The following is a 15,143-nucleotide window of genomic DNA, read 5'->3' on the forward strand; positions in this document are numbered from 1 at the left end:
ACTCAATACATCTAATAGCTACATATTTAACGCAAAGTATAATGTAATTTTGACGGTATAATCAAACAGAATAATATATTGAAAAAGATTTCATACCGCTCATCGTTATGCTTGTTGTACAGACATCCTATTTGACAGACATCCGTTATTTCTGGTCCTCATTTGGAATCGGAATTTCTGGTCCTCATTTGGAATCGTTTTTTGACAGACATCCTATTTGACAGACATCCGTTATTTCTGGTCCTCATTTGGAATCGGAATTTAAAGTTGGACGACTAACAATGGAAGAATTGGATGCCGCCGATAGGGAGATCTTCGCACATGTACAGAACACCACATTCTCTCAAGAACTAAAACTGTTTGCAGTTCTAGGAAATAGTAACGAGCTTGACAAAGCACTACTCAGAAAATCAGGAATCTCCATCCGACAATTAAATCCAATGATGGTGAACGGCTTACTAAAGGTTGGAGGCAGGCTTGGTAATGCGCCAATCAACGGGAAATCAAAACATCCTATTATTCTACCCTTCAAGCATCCCGTCACGGATATGATAATTCGTCAACATCATGCTGAAGTAGGTCATATGGGTCAAGAATCCGTCTTATCATCACTAAGAAAGGAATTCTGGATAATTAAAGGAAGAACAGCAGTTCGACGCGTAGTACGAAGTTGCCTAGCTTGTCAAAGAAGAAAGGCTCGTTTGGGTGAGCAGCTAATGTCAGATCTACCAGAAAGCCGAGTGACACCCCAAAAACCTCCCTTTACTATAGTAGGAATCGATTATTTTGGACCCATGCTGGTGAAAAGAGGTAGATCGTTATGAAAAGATATGGTTGCCTTTTCACATGTTTCACGGACCGAGCAATCCATATAGAAATAGCTCATTCCTTGGATACAGACTCGATGATCAACGCTCTCAGGAGATTTATTAGCATGCGAGGATGTCCCGAGCAAATCAGGAGTGATAGAGGAACAAATTTTGTGAGTGCTAACAAGGAATTGAACAAAGGAATTGAAGAATGGGATCAAGGTAAAGTGGACAAATTTTGTACGCAAAGAAGAATTAAGTGGCACTTTAACCCGCCTTCAGCGAGCCATATGGGAGGCGTATGGGAGAGAATGATACGATCTGTTAGACAAATCCTCAAAGCAATTCTCAAAGAACAAGTAGTTTCAGACGAAGTCCTGCAAACCGTGATTGCAGAGGTGGTTCTAATCCTTAATTCAAGACCTCTCACGCGCAACAGTGACAGTCCTGACGATGACGATCCTCTAACTCCAAACCACTTATTGCATTTACGAGCAAGTACTAGTTTACCCCCAGGATTATTTGACAAAAAGGATTTGTGCTGTAAGAAGAATTGGAAGCAGGCTCAATACTTAGCAAATGTTTTTTGGCGTAGATGGCTCAAAGAATACTTACCAACATAAATAGAGAGAAAGAAATGGTACACACCGAGACGGAATCTTAAAAAGGGAGATCTAGTACTTGTAGCTGACGAAAACTACCCAAGGGGACAATGGCCGTTAGGTCTCGTTGTAGAAGCAATAGCAAGTAATGACGGTAATGTTCGGACAGTGAAGGTAAACCTAGTTCAACAGTATCGACTAGAGCCAAACATCAACGAAATCAACGAAAGGGAGATTACAAGATGAACACGGTAACCTTGATCCGTCCCGTGACTAAATTATGTCTACTTGAGATGGACAATTGAAGTTTACATATCCAAATAATTTAGAATTTAAGAGTTATGTTCTTGTTGTGATATGTACCAGATTTAACGGTAGCTTGATATGGTTTAAATGGATTCCTACGTTGCAATTTCCATTTAGGGGCTGGTGTGGCTACCGTATGGATTGTCGCTACGGACGGAATGGAAAACAGGAAGTGACGTTTGAAAGGGTGTTGTTTTAATAAGAGTAAAAGACAGATTGTTGTTGTTGAATGTTGTACGTGGGACCAAACGGTCCTTAACGTAATTTAAACCAGTAATTTGAGAACAGTAATTCGAAAACAGTAATTTGAAATTAATAAATTTGTGATTGGCTTATTCTTGTTGTATGACGACTTGATAGTAACAAGTCCCTTGAAAGAAAATTCTTGTACTTTTGTTTTACTTTTTAGGAATGAAAGAGGATGGATTAAAGAGTAAGAAAAACAAGGCAGGATTTTGTTAGTATTTTTCCTCAAATATTTATTACGCATAAATTAGAACAGTTTTGTCTCAATAAGAGTCAGACTTCCCAATAAAGCATCCCAGTTTCGTCTCAATAAGATACAAACCTCTCGATTCAAAATTCGTATACTATAGTCTTTTGCATGAAAATTCGTGATCTATAGTCTTTTGAATGAAAATTCGTGTACTATAGTCTTTTCCATGAAAATTCGTGTACTATAGTCTTTTGCATGAAAATTCGTGATGTATAATAGTCCCTTGAATGAACATTCGTGTACTATTGTGTTTTCCATGAAAATTCGTGATCTATAGTCTTTGCATGAAAATTCGTGTACTATAGTCTTTTGCATGAAAATTCGTGTACTATAGTCTTTTGCATGAAAATTCGTGTACTATAGTCTTTTGCATGAAAATTCGTATACTATAGTATTTTGCATGAAATTCGCGATCTACAGTCTTTTGCATGAAAATTCGTCATCTATAGTCTTTTGCATGAAAATTCGTGTACTATAGTCTTTGCATGAAAATTCGTGTACTATAGTATTTTGCAAGAAATTCGCGATCTACAGTGTTTTGCATGAAAATTCGTCATCTATAGTCTTTTGCATGAAAATTGGTGTACTATAGTCTTTTGCATGAAAATTCGTGATGTATACTCCCTTGAAAGAAAATTCGTGTACTTTTGTTTACTGTTTAGGAATGAAAGAGGATGGATTAAAGAGGAAGAAAAACAAGGCAGGATTTTGTTAGTATTTTTCCTCAAATATTTATTGGCTTTAACTTAGAACAGTTTTGTCTCAATAAGAGTCGGACTTCCCAATAAAGCATCCCAGTTTCGTCTCAATAAGATACAAACCTTTCGATTCAAAATTGGTGTACTATAGTCTTTTGCATGAAAATTCGTGATGTATAGTCCCTTGAAAGAAAATTCGTGTACTTTTGTTTTACTTTTTAGGAATGAAAGAGGATGGATTAAAGAAGGAGAAAAACAAGGCAGGATTTTGTTAGTATTTTTCCTCAAAGATTTATTACCCATAAATTAGAACAGTTTTGTCTCAATAAGAGTCAGACTTCCCAATAAAGCACCCCAGTTCGTCTCAATAAGATACAAACCTTTCGATTCAAAATTCGTGTACTATAGTCTTTTGCATGAAAATTCGTATACTATAGTATTTTGCATGAAATTCGCGATCTACAGTCTTTTGCATGAAAATTCGTGTCTATAGTCTTTTGCATGAAAATTCGTGATCTACAGTCTTTTACATGAAAATTCGTGATCTATAGTCTTTTGCATGAAAATTGGTGTACTATAGTCTTTGCATGAAAATTCGTGATGTATAGTCCCTTGAAAGAAAATTCGTGTACTTTTGTTTTACTTTTTAGGAATGAAAGAGGAAGGATTAAAGAGGAAGAAAAACAAGGCAGGATTTTGTTAGTATTTTTCCTCAAATATTTATTACGCATAAATTAGAACAGTTTTGTCTCAATAAGAGTCAGACTTCCCAATAAAGCATCCCAGTTTCGTCTCAATAAGATACAAACCTTTCGATACAAAATTCGTGTACTATAGTCTTTTGCATGAAAGTTCATGATCTACAGTGTTTTGCATGAAAATTCGTGATCTATAGTCTTTTGCATGAAAATTCGTGTACTATAGTCTTTTGCATGAAAATTCGTGTACTATAGTCTTTTGCATGAAAATTCGTGATGTATAGTCCCTTGAAAGAAAATTCGTGTACTTTTGTTTTACTTTTTAGGAATGAAAGAGGAAGGATTAAAGAGGAAGAAAAACAAGGCAGGATTTTGTTAGTATTTTTCCTCAAATATTTATTACGCATAAATTAGAACAGTTTTGTCTCAATAAGAGTCAGACTTCCCAATAAAGCATCCCAGTTTCGTCTCAATAAGATTCAAACCTCTTGATTCAAAATTCGTGAATTATAGTCTTTTGCATGAAAATTCGTAATCTACAGTCTTTTGCATGAAAAAATCGTGAACTATAGTCTTTTGCATGAAAATTCGTGATCTACAGTCTTTTGCATGAAAATTCGTGATCTATAGTCTTTTGCATGAAAATTGGTGTACTATAGTCTTTTGCATGAAAATTCGTGATGTATAGTCCCTTGAAAGAAAATTCGTGTACTTTTGTTTTACTTTTTAGGAATGAAAGAGGATGGATTAAAGAGGAAGAAAAACAAGGCAGGATTTTGTTAGTATTATTCCTCAAATATTTATTACCCATAAATTAGAACAGTTTTCTCTCAATAAGAGTCAGACTTCCCAATAAAGCATCCCAGTTTCGTCTCAATAAGATACAAACCTTTCGATACAAAATTCGTGTACTATAGTCTTTTGCATGAAAGTTCATGATCTACAGTGTTTTGCATGAAAATTCGTGATCTATAGTCTTTTGCATGAAAATTCGTGTACTATAGTCTTTTGCATGAAAATTCGTGATGTATAGTCCCTTGAAAGAAAATTCGTGTACTTTTGTTTTAGTTTTTAGGAATGAAAGAGGATGGATTAAAGAGGAAGAAAAACAAGGCAGGATTTTGTTAGTATTTTTCCTCAAATATTTATTGGCTTTAAATTAGAACAGTTTTGTCTCAATAAGAGTCAGACTTCCCAATAAAGCATCCCAGTTTCGTCTCAATAAGATACAAACCTTTCGATACAAAATTCGTGTACTATAGTCTTTTGCATGAAAGTTCATGATCTACAGTGTTTTGCATGAAAATTCGTGATCTATAGTCTTTTGCATGAAAATTCGTGTACTATAGTCTTTTGCATGAAAATTCGTGATGTATAGTCCCTTGAAAGAAAATTCGTGTACTTTTGTTTTACTTTTAGGAATGAAAGAGGAAGGATTAAAGAGGAAGAAAAACAAGGCAGGATTTTGTTAGTATTTTTCCTCAAATATTTATTACCCATAAATTAGAACAGTTTTGTCTCAATAAGAGTCAGACTTCCCAATAAAGCATCCCAGTTTCGTCTCAATAAGATTCAAACCTCTTGATTCAAAATTCGTGAATTATAGTCTTTTGCATGAAAATTCGTAATCTACAGTCTTTTGCATGAAAAAATCGTGAACTATAGTCTTTTGCATGAAAATTCGTGATCTACAGTCTTTGCATGAAAATTCGTGATCTATAGTCTTTGCATGAAAATTGGTGTACTATAGTCTTTTGCATGAAAATTCGTGATGTATAGTCCCTTGAAAGAAAATTCGTGTACTTTTGTTTTACTTTTAGGAATGAAAGAGGATGGATTAAAGAGGAAGAAAAACAAGGCAGGATTTTGTTAGTATTATTCCTCAAATATTTATTACCCATAAATTAGAACAGTTTTGTCTCAATAAGAGTCAGACTTCCCAATAAAGCATCCCAGTTTCGTCTCAATAAGATACAAACCTTTCGATACAAAATTCGTGTACTATAGTCTTTTGCATGAAAGTTCATGATCTACAGTGTTTTGCATGAAAATTCGTGATCTATAGTCTTTTGCATGAAAATTCGTGTACTATAGTCTTTTGCATGAAAATTCGTGATGTATAGTCCCTTGAAAGAAAATTCGTGTACTTTTGTTTTACTTTTTAGGAATGAAAGAGGATGGATTAAAGAGGAAGAAAAACAAGGCAGGATTTTGTTAGTATTTTTCCTCAAATATTTATTGGCTTTAAATTAGAACAGTTTTGTCTCAATAAGAGTCAGACTTCCCAATAAAGCATCCCAGTTTCGTCTCAATAAGATACAAACCTTTCGATTCAAAATTCGTGTACTATAGTCTTTTGCATGAAAGTTCATAATCTACAGTCTTTTGCATGAAAATTCGTGTACTATAGTCTTTTGCATGAAAATTCGTGTACTATAGTCTTTTGCATGAAAATTCGTGATGTATAGTCCCTTGAAAGAAAATTCGTGTACTTTTGTTTTAGTTTTAGGAATGAAAGAGGATGGATTAAAGAGGAAGAAAAACAAGGCAGGATTTTGTTAGTATTTTTCCTCAAATATTTATTGGCTTTAAATTAGAACAGTTTTGTCTCAATAAGAGTCAGACTTCCCAATAAAGCATCCCAGTTTCGTCTCAATAAGATACAAACCTTTCGATACAAAATTCGTGTACTATAGTCTTTTGCATGAAAGTTCATGATCTACAGTCTTTTGCATGAAAATTCGTGATCTATAGTCTTTGCATGAAAATTCGTGAACTATAGTCTTTTGTATGAAAATTCGTGATCTATTGTCTTTTGCCTGAAAATTCGTGATCTATAGTCTTTGGCATGAAAACTCGTGATGTATAGTCTTTTGCATGAAAATTCGTGATGTATAGTCCCTTGAAAGAAAATTCGTGTACTTTTGTTTTACTTTTAGGAATGAAAGAGGATGGATTAAAGAGGAGAAAAACAAGGCAGGATTTTGTTAGTATTTTTCCTCAAATATTTATTACGCATAAATTAGAACAGTTTTGTCTCAATAAGAGTCAGACTTCCCAATAAAGCATCCCAGTTTCGTCTCAATAAGATTCAAACCTCTTGATTCAAAATTCGTGAATTATAGTCTTTTGCATGAAAATTCGTAATCTACAGTCTTTTGCATGAAAAATCGTGAACTATAGTCTTTTGCATGAAAATTCGTGATCTACAGTCTTTTGCATGAAAATTCGTGATCTATAGTCTTTTGCATGAAAATTGGTGTACTATAGTCTTTTGCATGAAAATTCGTGATGTATAGTCCCTTGAAAGAAAATTCGTGTACTTTTGTTTTACTTTTTAGGAATGAAAGAGGATGGATTAAAGAGGAAGAAAAACAAGGCAGGATTTTGTTAGTATTATTCCTCAAATATTTATTACCCATAAATTAGAACAGTTTTGTCTCAATAAGAGTCAGACTTCCCAATAAAGCATCCCAGTTTCGTCTCAATAAGATACAAACCTTTCGATACAAAATTCGTGTACTATAGTCTTTTGCATGAAAGTTCATGATCTACAGTGTTTTGCATGAAAATTCGTGATCTATAGTCTTTTGCATGAAAATTCGTGTACTATAGTCTTTTGCATGAAAATTCGTGATGTATAGTCCCTTGAAAGAAAATTCGTGTACTTTTGTTTTAGTTTTAGGAATGAAAGAGGATGGATTAAAGAGGAAGAAAAACAAGGCAGGATTTTGTTAGTATTTTTCCTCAAATATTTATTGGCTTTAAATTAGAACAGTTTTGTCTCAATAAGAGTCAGACTTCCCAATAAAGCATCCCAGTTTCGTCTCAATAAGATACAAACCTTTCGATACAAAATTCGTGTACTATAGTCTTTTGCATGAAAGTTCATGATCTACAGTGTTTTGCATGAAAATTCGTGATCTATAGTCTTTTGGTGTACTATAGTCTTTTGCATGAAAATTCGTGATGTATAGTCCCTTGAAAGAAAATTCGTGTACTTTTGTTTTAGTTTTAGGAATGAAAGAGGATGGATTAAAGAGGAAGAAAACAAGGCAGGATTTTGTTAGTATTTTTCCTCAAATATTTATTGGCTTTAAATTAGAACAGTTTTGTCTCAATAAGAGTCAGACTTCCCAATAAAGCATCCCAGTTTCGTCTCAATAAGATACAAACCTTTCGATACAAAATTCGTGTACTATAGTCTTTTGCATGAAAGTTCATGATCTACAGTGTTTTGCATGAAAATTCGTGATCTATAGTCTTTGCATGAAAATTCGTGTACTATAGTCTTTTGCATGAAAATTCGTGTACTATAGTCTTTTGCATGAAATTCGTGATCTACAGTCTTTGCATGAAAAATTCGTGATCTATAGTCTTTGCATGAAAATTCGTGATGTATAGTCCCTTGAAAGAAAATTCGTGTACTTTTGTTTTACTTTTTAGGAATGAAAGAGGATGGATTAAAGAAGGAGAAAAACAAGGCAGGATTTTGTTAGTATTTTTCCTCAAAGATTTATTACCCATAAATTAGAACAGTTTTGTCTCAATAAGAGTCAGACTTCCCAATAAAGCATCCCAGTTTCGTCTCAATAAGATTCAAACCTCTTGATTCAAAATTCGTGAATTATAGTCTTTTGCATGAAAATTCGTGATCTACAGTCTTTTGCATGAAAAATCGTGTACTATGTACTATATGTCTTTTGCATGAAAATTCGTGATGAAAGATGTATTTGAAAGAAAATTCGTGTACTTTTAGGAATGAAAGAGGATGGATTAAAGAGGAAGAAAAACAAGGCAGGATTTTGTTAGTATTATTCCTCAAATATTTATTACCCATAAATTAGAACAGTTTTGTCTCAATAAGAGTCAGACTTCCCAATAAAGCATCCCAGTTTCGTCTCAATAAGATACAAACCTTTCGATACAAAATTCGTGTACTATAGTCTTTTGCATGAAAGTTCATGATCTACAGTGTTTTGCATGAAAATTCGTGATCTATAGTCTTTTGCATGAAAATTCTTGTACTATAGTCTTTTGCATGAAAATTCGTGATGTATAGTCCCTTGAAAGAAAATTCGTGTACTTTTGTTTTAGTTTTTAGGAATGAAAGAGGATGGATTAAAGAGGAAGAAAAACAAGGCAGGATTTTGTTAGTATTTTTCCTCAAATATTTATTGGCTTTAAATTAGAACAGTTTTGTCTCAATAAGAGTCATACTTCCCAATAAAGCATCCCAGTTTCGTCTCAATAAGATACAAACCTTTCGATACAAAATTCGTGTACTATAGTCTTTTGCATGAAAGTTCATGATCTACAGTGTTTTGCATGAAAATTCGTGATCTATGGTCTTTTGCATGAACATTTATATTGTATGTACTGACTTTTAAAAGTACATGAATATGTTTTTAAGGATTCATCATTATTTTTGCACAATACCAAGTCATTCTCTCCCACATAAAACATTTGATGAAAAGGTTCGTAGTATTGGTCATACCTAGTTGGCTATAGGCTTACACATGCATGCAAACACTGGACTGTTGGTCTAGACATTATCTAAATCTTTATTCTGTATGTTACCACTCAATGTATGTCACTCATTCTATTAACTTGTGAAACTGCTGTCCAGTGTGCTGCATGTTTTGCAGGCTTATGTGATATGACATTTATAATTTACCTTATCTGTGCATTTGTTCAAGTGTTGAATATTCTACTCTAGGTTATTCATTTACTGGTTATGTTGTCACAGATATCTTTCCATCAATGCCTTATCTTTTCTAACTATCAAATAAGGTATGTATCTAACAAAAAACTACTTAGTATCCATTGCCGTCACAATTTGTATGTTGGTTCTTAATTTTTATGTATAAATTTATTTCATAGAGCAAAGAATTTGAGTGAAACTTTGGCTAAAATTGGATTTCCTTCTACACATATTTCAGGTAGTGTTTGCTATGTAATTTATAAATCTTGGTCAATTATCTTTGTTTGATTTGTCATTTAGGGTAATTTTCCTTATTTTGTTTTTCGTATTCATGAACACCAAGATGCTTTCTTGGTATTTTCTAATAAAAATATTTACCAAAGTAAATAACAAAGTAGAGAGGTCATGCCACTGTGTTTTAGAAACATGATGTTTTGTCATACTTTGGTTAGTGTTAGTTTATAAAACAAGTTTCTCTGCTTTTGTACTCTCTGGTCTGTTAGTTGTCATCACTATGTTAATTTTGTTCTCTGTCATTGGATAAACCAAGAATGAAATACAGTCATGTTTATTTTTTTTATGTTTATTTTTTTGAGAAAGGTGGTCAAGGGCAAAATGAACGTCTTGATGCAATGAGGAAGTTGAAGCAGCTCAAATGTCGTATTTTGATATCAACAGGTCTTGTAAGTGACGTTAACTGATTTCTATATTTTCTTGCTTGGATACTTGGACGTCAGTTATAGTAGAAATATTCTTAATTTTAAACAAATCATCTGTATTCCATCTAGGGGGAACTTGTCAATGTTATGATTACATTAGTATTAAAGATAGGATCTTGTATTACTAACTAGCGTAACTTGTCAATATTGTGATACGGTAGCATTACGTACAACAACCAAGGGGTAACTCGTTAATATTTAGATTTATATTAAAGATAGCATCTTGTATTATCTCCAAGAGTAACTCGTCAATGTTGTGATAAATTTTATTAATGATAGCATCCAGTATACCGCGTTACAACGTCACTCGTTAATGTTATGATTAATATCAGAGGTAACATCCCGAGAGATTGAATCTTGAATTATAGTGTAGAGTGAATCTCCCATTGAATCTTCTCTACCATTATAAGTAATTATAAGTAGTAATGGTATTATTATAATGATTTGTTTGATTTAAAATTATCTTTAAACAGGAGCATTAACATTCAAAAATTTATGTGGAAATCCATTTGTACTGAGATGATCCCTTCGTTGCACCATCTCTCCCCTCATCACAACATTTATCCCTTTATCAAAACATCTATCCATACTTTATCTTCTGTATCTATAGATGTCTCGTGGCATCGATGCTGAACGTGTGAACCTTGTGATTAACACGGATCTTCCACGTGACTCTGAGACATATTTACATAGAGTTGGGAGGGCTGGACGTTACGGTAGGTCACCATTTAAATTATTTATAGATAGCTAATTGCAACAGTCGTCCATTATTTTTTTGACGAAGATGGCGTTACTGAAAATGGCGATTTTACATACTGCTAAAATATTTACGGATAATAGATCTCAAAGTAGAAAGATTTTAACCTGGTTGGCCATTTTTACTTACACAATGTCATGTTTCGGTGTTTGACAATGATATTATTTTTTTGTTCACGACGTAACACGTCTTTACACAACAAGAAAAAAGACAAATGTTGATCAATACATATAAAATGACATCGATAAAATGACAAATAAGCTTGTGTTTGTACCCTATGTACCCTTATATCAACCCATGCCACCAATCCATTCTACTTACATTCCTATAAAATCCATCGTTACCTACCTAACCCATCCGTCTATTAAAGAATAATTTGTTATCATGATGGCTCATCAGAAATACATTGCCATTATCAAAGCCATTTATCGTATGATAAGTCATCGACTACGGGAACCAACTTCTCATCTATTTTTTTCATATTTTTTTAATGCGTACGTCAAACATCTTCCCAACATTGGAAAAATTTCATTCATTATTGGGGATTATGTTTAGTTTTGAACGTTAAACAGGATCGTATGGCGTGGCCATAAATTTCGTGGCCGCAGGAAAAGAGGAATCAAGTTTGAAAGACATCGAAATTAAATGTGGAATAAACTTCGATCCTTTGCCAGGTAATGTTTATGTTTTAAAGAATAATATCATATCATGATATGAATTTTTTATATTAATCTAAAATATATTTGCTTCCACATTTAGTACTTATATTATTAGTATTTAGAATTATTACTATCATTGCCATTTTTATTCGGTGATTTACTTATTTTTCGTTGTTCGGTCTTTATGTTTAGTGAAGTATGATTTGAGTTTGTATGTAGATTTTGAGTTTGTCTTGTTTATAAATAATTTATTCTCACATTCTGACGAAGGCTCGAAGCACCGAGTTGAAAGCTTAATAAAAATTTCAAAATAAAAATCCAGAGAATCCTATATGTTATCATATTATATATAAGTTTGAAAATTTGTAATCCAGGCATTTAATACATAAAAGATAAAAGTTTCTCCGAATTTTAAGTGATTTTTATTTAATATCCTCATTCTGATGAAGGCTCGAAGCAACGAGTCGAAAGCTCAATAAAAATCACTTAAAATCCGGAGAAACTTTTTATCTTTTTACATATTATATATATATATTTCTAAATGACATTACCTCTTCATCATTAGATGGACTCTCTTGCTTTATTCCTGACCATACGAGTGTCGGTTGGCTCACCGCATTTTCACTGTTGACAGGAGTGATGGAGGATCTTGAACTGGCTCTCTCGCTCCAACTGTTGAGCCAAGTGTTTGTAATTCAGGCCAACTGGTGAGCCAAGTGTTTGAAGTTACAAACTTGCCAGGATTCGTGGTAATAAACAGAGTAGTGGAAAACTGACAAATATTTCAATGAGATCTGAGTTTTCAGATGACGATGTTGATGAAAATGTTGGAGATGAGACACCGCCAGATGAATTCTTTTTCATTCTGAAGAAAAAAATGGTAATAAGAATTATGGTGAAACGTTTACCAACAATTTCCAAATTAAGTCCTCGAAAAGGAAACGACCTGCAATTTCTCTGCTTCCTCTTCACGAAATGTTGAACGTAGCACAACCTTTGATCGCAAGACAACTAATAAGATTCGTACAAAGAAAGGAGATAAGTTTGAAGAAGAGAGTTGGTCCACTGCAACTAACAATGAAGACGATGACACGCTTCAGTTGCCTAAAGGGTAACCCTTTAGGCAACTGTCAATCTCAGATTTCAGATGACGATGTTGATGAAAATGTTGGAGATGAGACACCGCCAGATGAATTCTTTTTCATTCTGAAGAAAAAATGGTAATAAGAATTATGGTGAAACGTTTACCAACAATTTCCAAATTAAGTCCTCGAAAACGAAACGACCCGCAATTTCTCTGCTTCCTCTTCGCGAAATTTTGGAATGATAATATGGAAAGTCCAAAGTCCAATTTATTGATGATACAAATTGTCTCGCTTCAATGCTTTATCCACAATATAAAATCGATAAAAGGACTCAAATAATTCACCAAATTCATTATCGGCCCAATACCACTTAAACAACTTTTCATCTGCATACAAAGACATGGATAAATTGACTTGGTTCGTATATCACACATTCTAATATTTAACAAAATTTTTTCTAAAACAATGATGATAAACAAGTAAGTGTCATAATGTTAATAAATAATAAAAATTAAAATATGCTTACCAAAAAAGTTGAGATAAAATTAATCACAAACACCAATATTAACAGCTTGAACCAAAGACGTTGCTTTATGAATACAGAAAAAAAATCCAATATGAAGAAGACCTGTCATAAACAAGTATTGACCATCATATTTCAGAGCTTCAATAATTGAATTAATTCTACTTTTGAAAGACATCTTCTCTCTTTGATCGACTGAATATCTATGATACAAGTAGATATAGAAAAAAGTATAAATATAGAGAAAATTGTAAAAAAAATGAAATTTATTGTAAAAAGTTGAAAAAAGTTGAAAAAAATTGAAAAAAAGTAAATTCAATAATGTAAAAAAATGAAAAAAAATGTAAAAAATTGCAAAACAATTTTAATCAAGAAAAAACAATTTATTACATGTTTTTACAATTTAAAATGATATATTTAAAAAAAAGTTTTTAAAATAAACCACTAGGTCGACCATGAACCCGTGAACCCATGGGCACACCACCAAATTTTGATTGACAAGATCCACCGAATGCTAATGAATTTTCCTCCTTACTAGGTAAATCAAATGTTTTTTTACCTTCACCAAATGCTTCTGGTTTTTCTTCTTTACTATGTAAATTAAATGTTTTTTGAGCACTAGATTTACCAAATAATCCAGTTGCTTTGTCAGATGTTGATGGAACAAACTTGACTGGTTGTCACCAGACTTGACTGGTTGTTGTTTGTCTGTTTTGAGTAGTTACGTGCAGATTTGCCGACGACCCCACAGAATTCAAATCAAAAATAATTCTGAACAGTAACTCATTACGGCTTCGCAGAAGGGCGTTACGAAATCCTAAACTTACACTTAAAAAGCTTCTCGATCTTTGCAGGAATCCGGAAACATCAGAAACACATGCTTTGAGAATAGGACAAGATCAAAGAATAGTCAAGAAAGTCCAAATCTAGGGAACAAAAGGATCCAGCTGGCAATACAGGAATTCAGCGAATAACAGATCAAACAAAAGCAAAGAAGGGCGGTGCCTAAGGCAGGATGAATGGCGCATGAACAAAAGAACTACAACTTGCTTTAACTGCGGAGGAAAATTTCTCCATCCTAAAGATAATCCATGCCCAGCAAAAGGAAAGACATGTAGAGCGAAACGAAACCACTTTGCAAAGTGTAGTAAAACTACCTTAAAACAACCTCAAGTGAATGAAGTGATCAAACTACAAACAGATGAGATGTGTACAATCAGCTTGACTCGAGTAGTGATGAAGAATATGCGTTGTTCACTCCCAAGTAATCAACGCAATGAACTCAGATAGCCAAAGTGGATTGCTCAAAACGACCGTAATAATTGAAGCGACTGAAGTCAGAATGCTGATAGATTCTGGTGCGAGCGTAAACATCATAGACAAAATAACGTATCGAACCTTGTTACAAGAAATGCCATCAATTAAACTTGAACACACAAACATCAAGCTAAAGTCGTATGGCTCAAATAAGACACTATCCGACTAACTACGTTTTGTGCAACGTAGTTAAGTCGAGCAGTTATGTTACTACAGTCAAGGAGTTTACTACGGTAGTTAGCGTTAACTATAGTTAAAGTTAATTACGTTTTTACATAACCGACCCCCGACGCTTAATCGCTGAGGTTGTCGAAACGTCAGTCACCATCACAATGACATTCCTCAGGAATCTACTAACATGGACAATCTATATCCACAAATATGTAACGATACGCCTGGATTCAAACCTTCGTTTTAAAATGTTTATGTTTTACTGTGTGTACTGTTTATAAACAAACTTTTTTTGAAAAAATTAAAGAAGAGTTTATCTTCAATCATATTGTTGCGATTGCGCAAACTAGCTATAATGTTCAGATTACTATACTTCGTGTGAAAGTGTTCTTGGGTTAGCGATTGCAATAGTCGCTATAAACGACATTTACTGCCCACAAGGGATTTTTCAGATACAAACGTTTTAACAATGACACAAACGCAGCAAATAAGTTCCTTCAGTTCACACTGCAAGAACATTATCATCGAAGCTTTCAAGTCATATACTTTCAATTTATTCAACTCGTTACTAAAAACTTATTCAAATATGTTTAGCTAAG

The 15,143-nt window shown here is 33.4% G+C and overlaps 1 protein-coding gene across 1 annotated transcript; it reads left to right on the top strand.

Annotated features, from left to right (window-relative positions):
* Positions 1–281: 281 nt before the first annotated feature.
* On the top strand, positions 282–14,893 carry LOC124453940. Its single transcript, XM_047004765.1, has 28 exons — positions 282–810; positions 900–1,031; positions 1,437–1,565; positions 2,156–2,174; positions 2,876–2,923; positions 3,134–3,181; positions 3,562–3,609; positions 3,936–3,983; positions 4,340–4,387; positions 4,685–4,732; positions 5,029–5,076; positions 5,430–5,477; positions 5,775–5,822; positions 6,113–6,166; positions 6,951–6,998; positions 7,289–7,342; positions 8,056–8,103; positions 8,369–8,416; positions 8,714–8,761; positions 9,023–9,086; positions 9,329–9,402; positions 9,493–9,551; positions 9,914–9,996; positions 10,643–10,748; positions 11,362–11,463; positions 12,014–12,328; positions 13,505–13,594; positions 13,911–14,893. Exons 1-26 carry the CDS (start codon positions 282–284, stop codon positions 12,157–12,159), a joined length of 2,175 nt encoding a protein of 724 aa, XP_046860721.1. The 3' UTR covers positions 12,160–12,328; positions 13,505–13,594; positions 13,911–14,893.
* Positions 14,894–15,143: the final 250 nt, after the last annotated feature.

This window comes from Xenia sp. Carnegie-2017, unplaced genomic scaffold, assembly GCF_021976095.1.
Source record: "Xenia sp. Carnegie-2017 unplaced genomic scaffold, XeniaSp_v1 HiC_scaffold_26, whole genome shotgun sequence".
NCBI classification, from domain to species: Eukaryota; Metazoa; Cnidaria; class Anthozoa; order Malacalcyonacea; family Xeniidae; genus Xenia; species Xenia sp. Carnegie-2017.

What these genes read in the sequence shown, in the direction of transcription:
- LOC124453940 (XM_047004765.1), top strand. Translation starts at nt 282, where the DNA reads ATGGAAGAATTGGATGCCGCCGATAGGGAGATCTTCGCACATGTACAG. An exon ending in GAAAAACAAGGCAGGATTTT is followed by an intron (nt 6,999 to 7,288) that starts GTTAGTATTATT and finishes CTTTTGTTTTAG; the next exon opens with TTTTAGGAATGAAAGAGGAT. An exon ending in GAAAAACAAGGCAGGATTTT is followed by an intron (nt 8,762 to 9,022) that starts GTTAGTATTTTT and finishes TATGTTTTTAAG; the next exon opens with GATTCATCATTATTTTTGCA.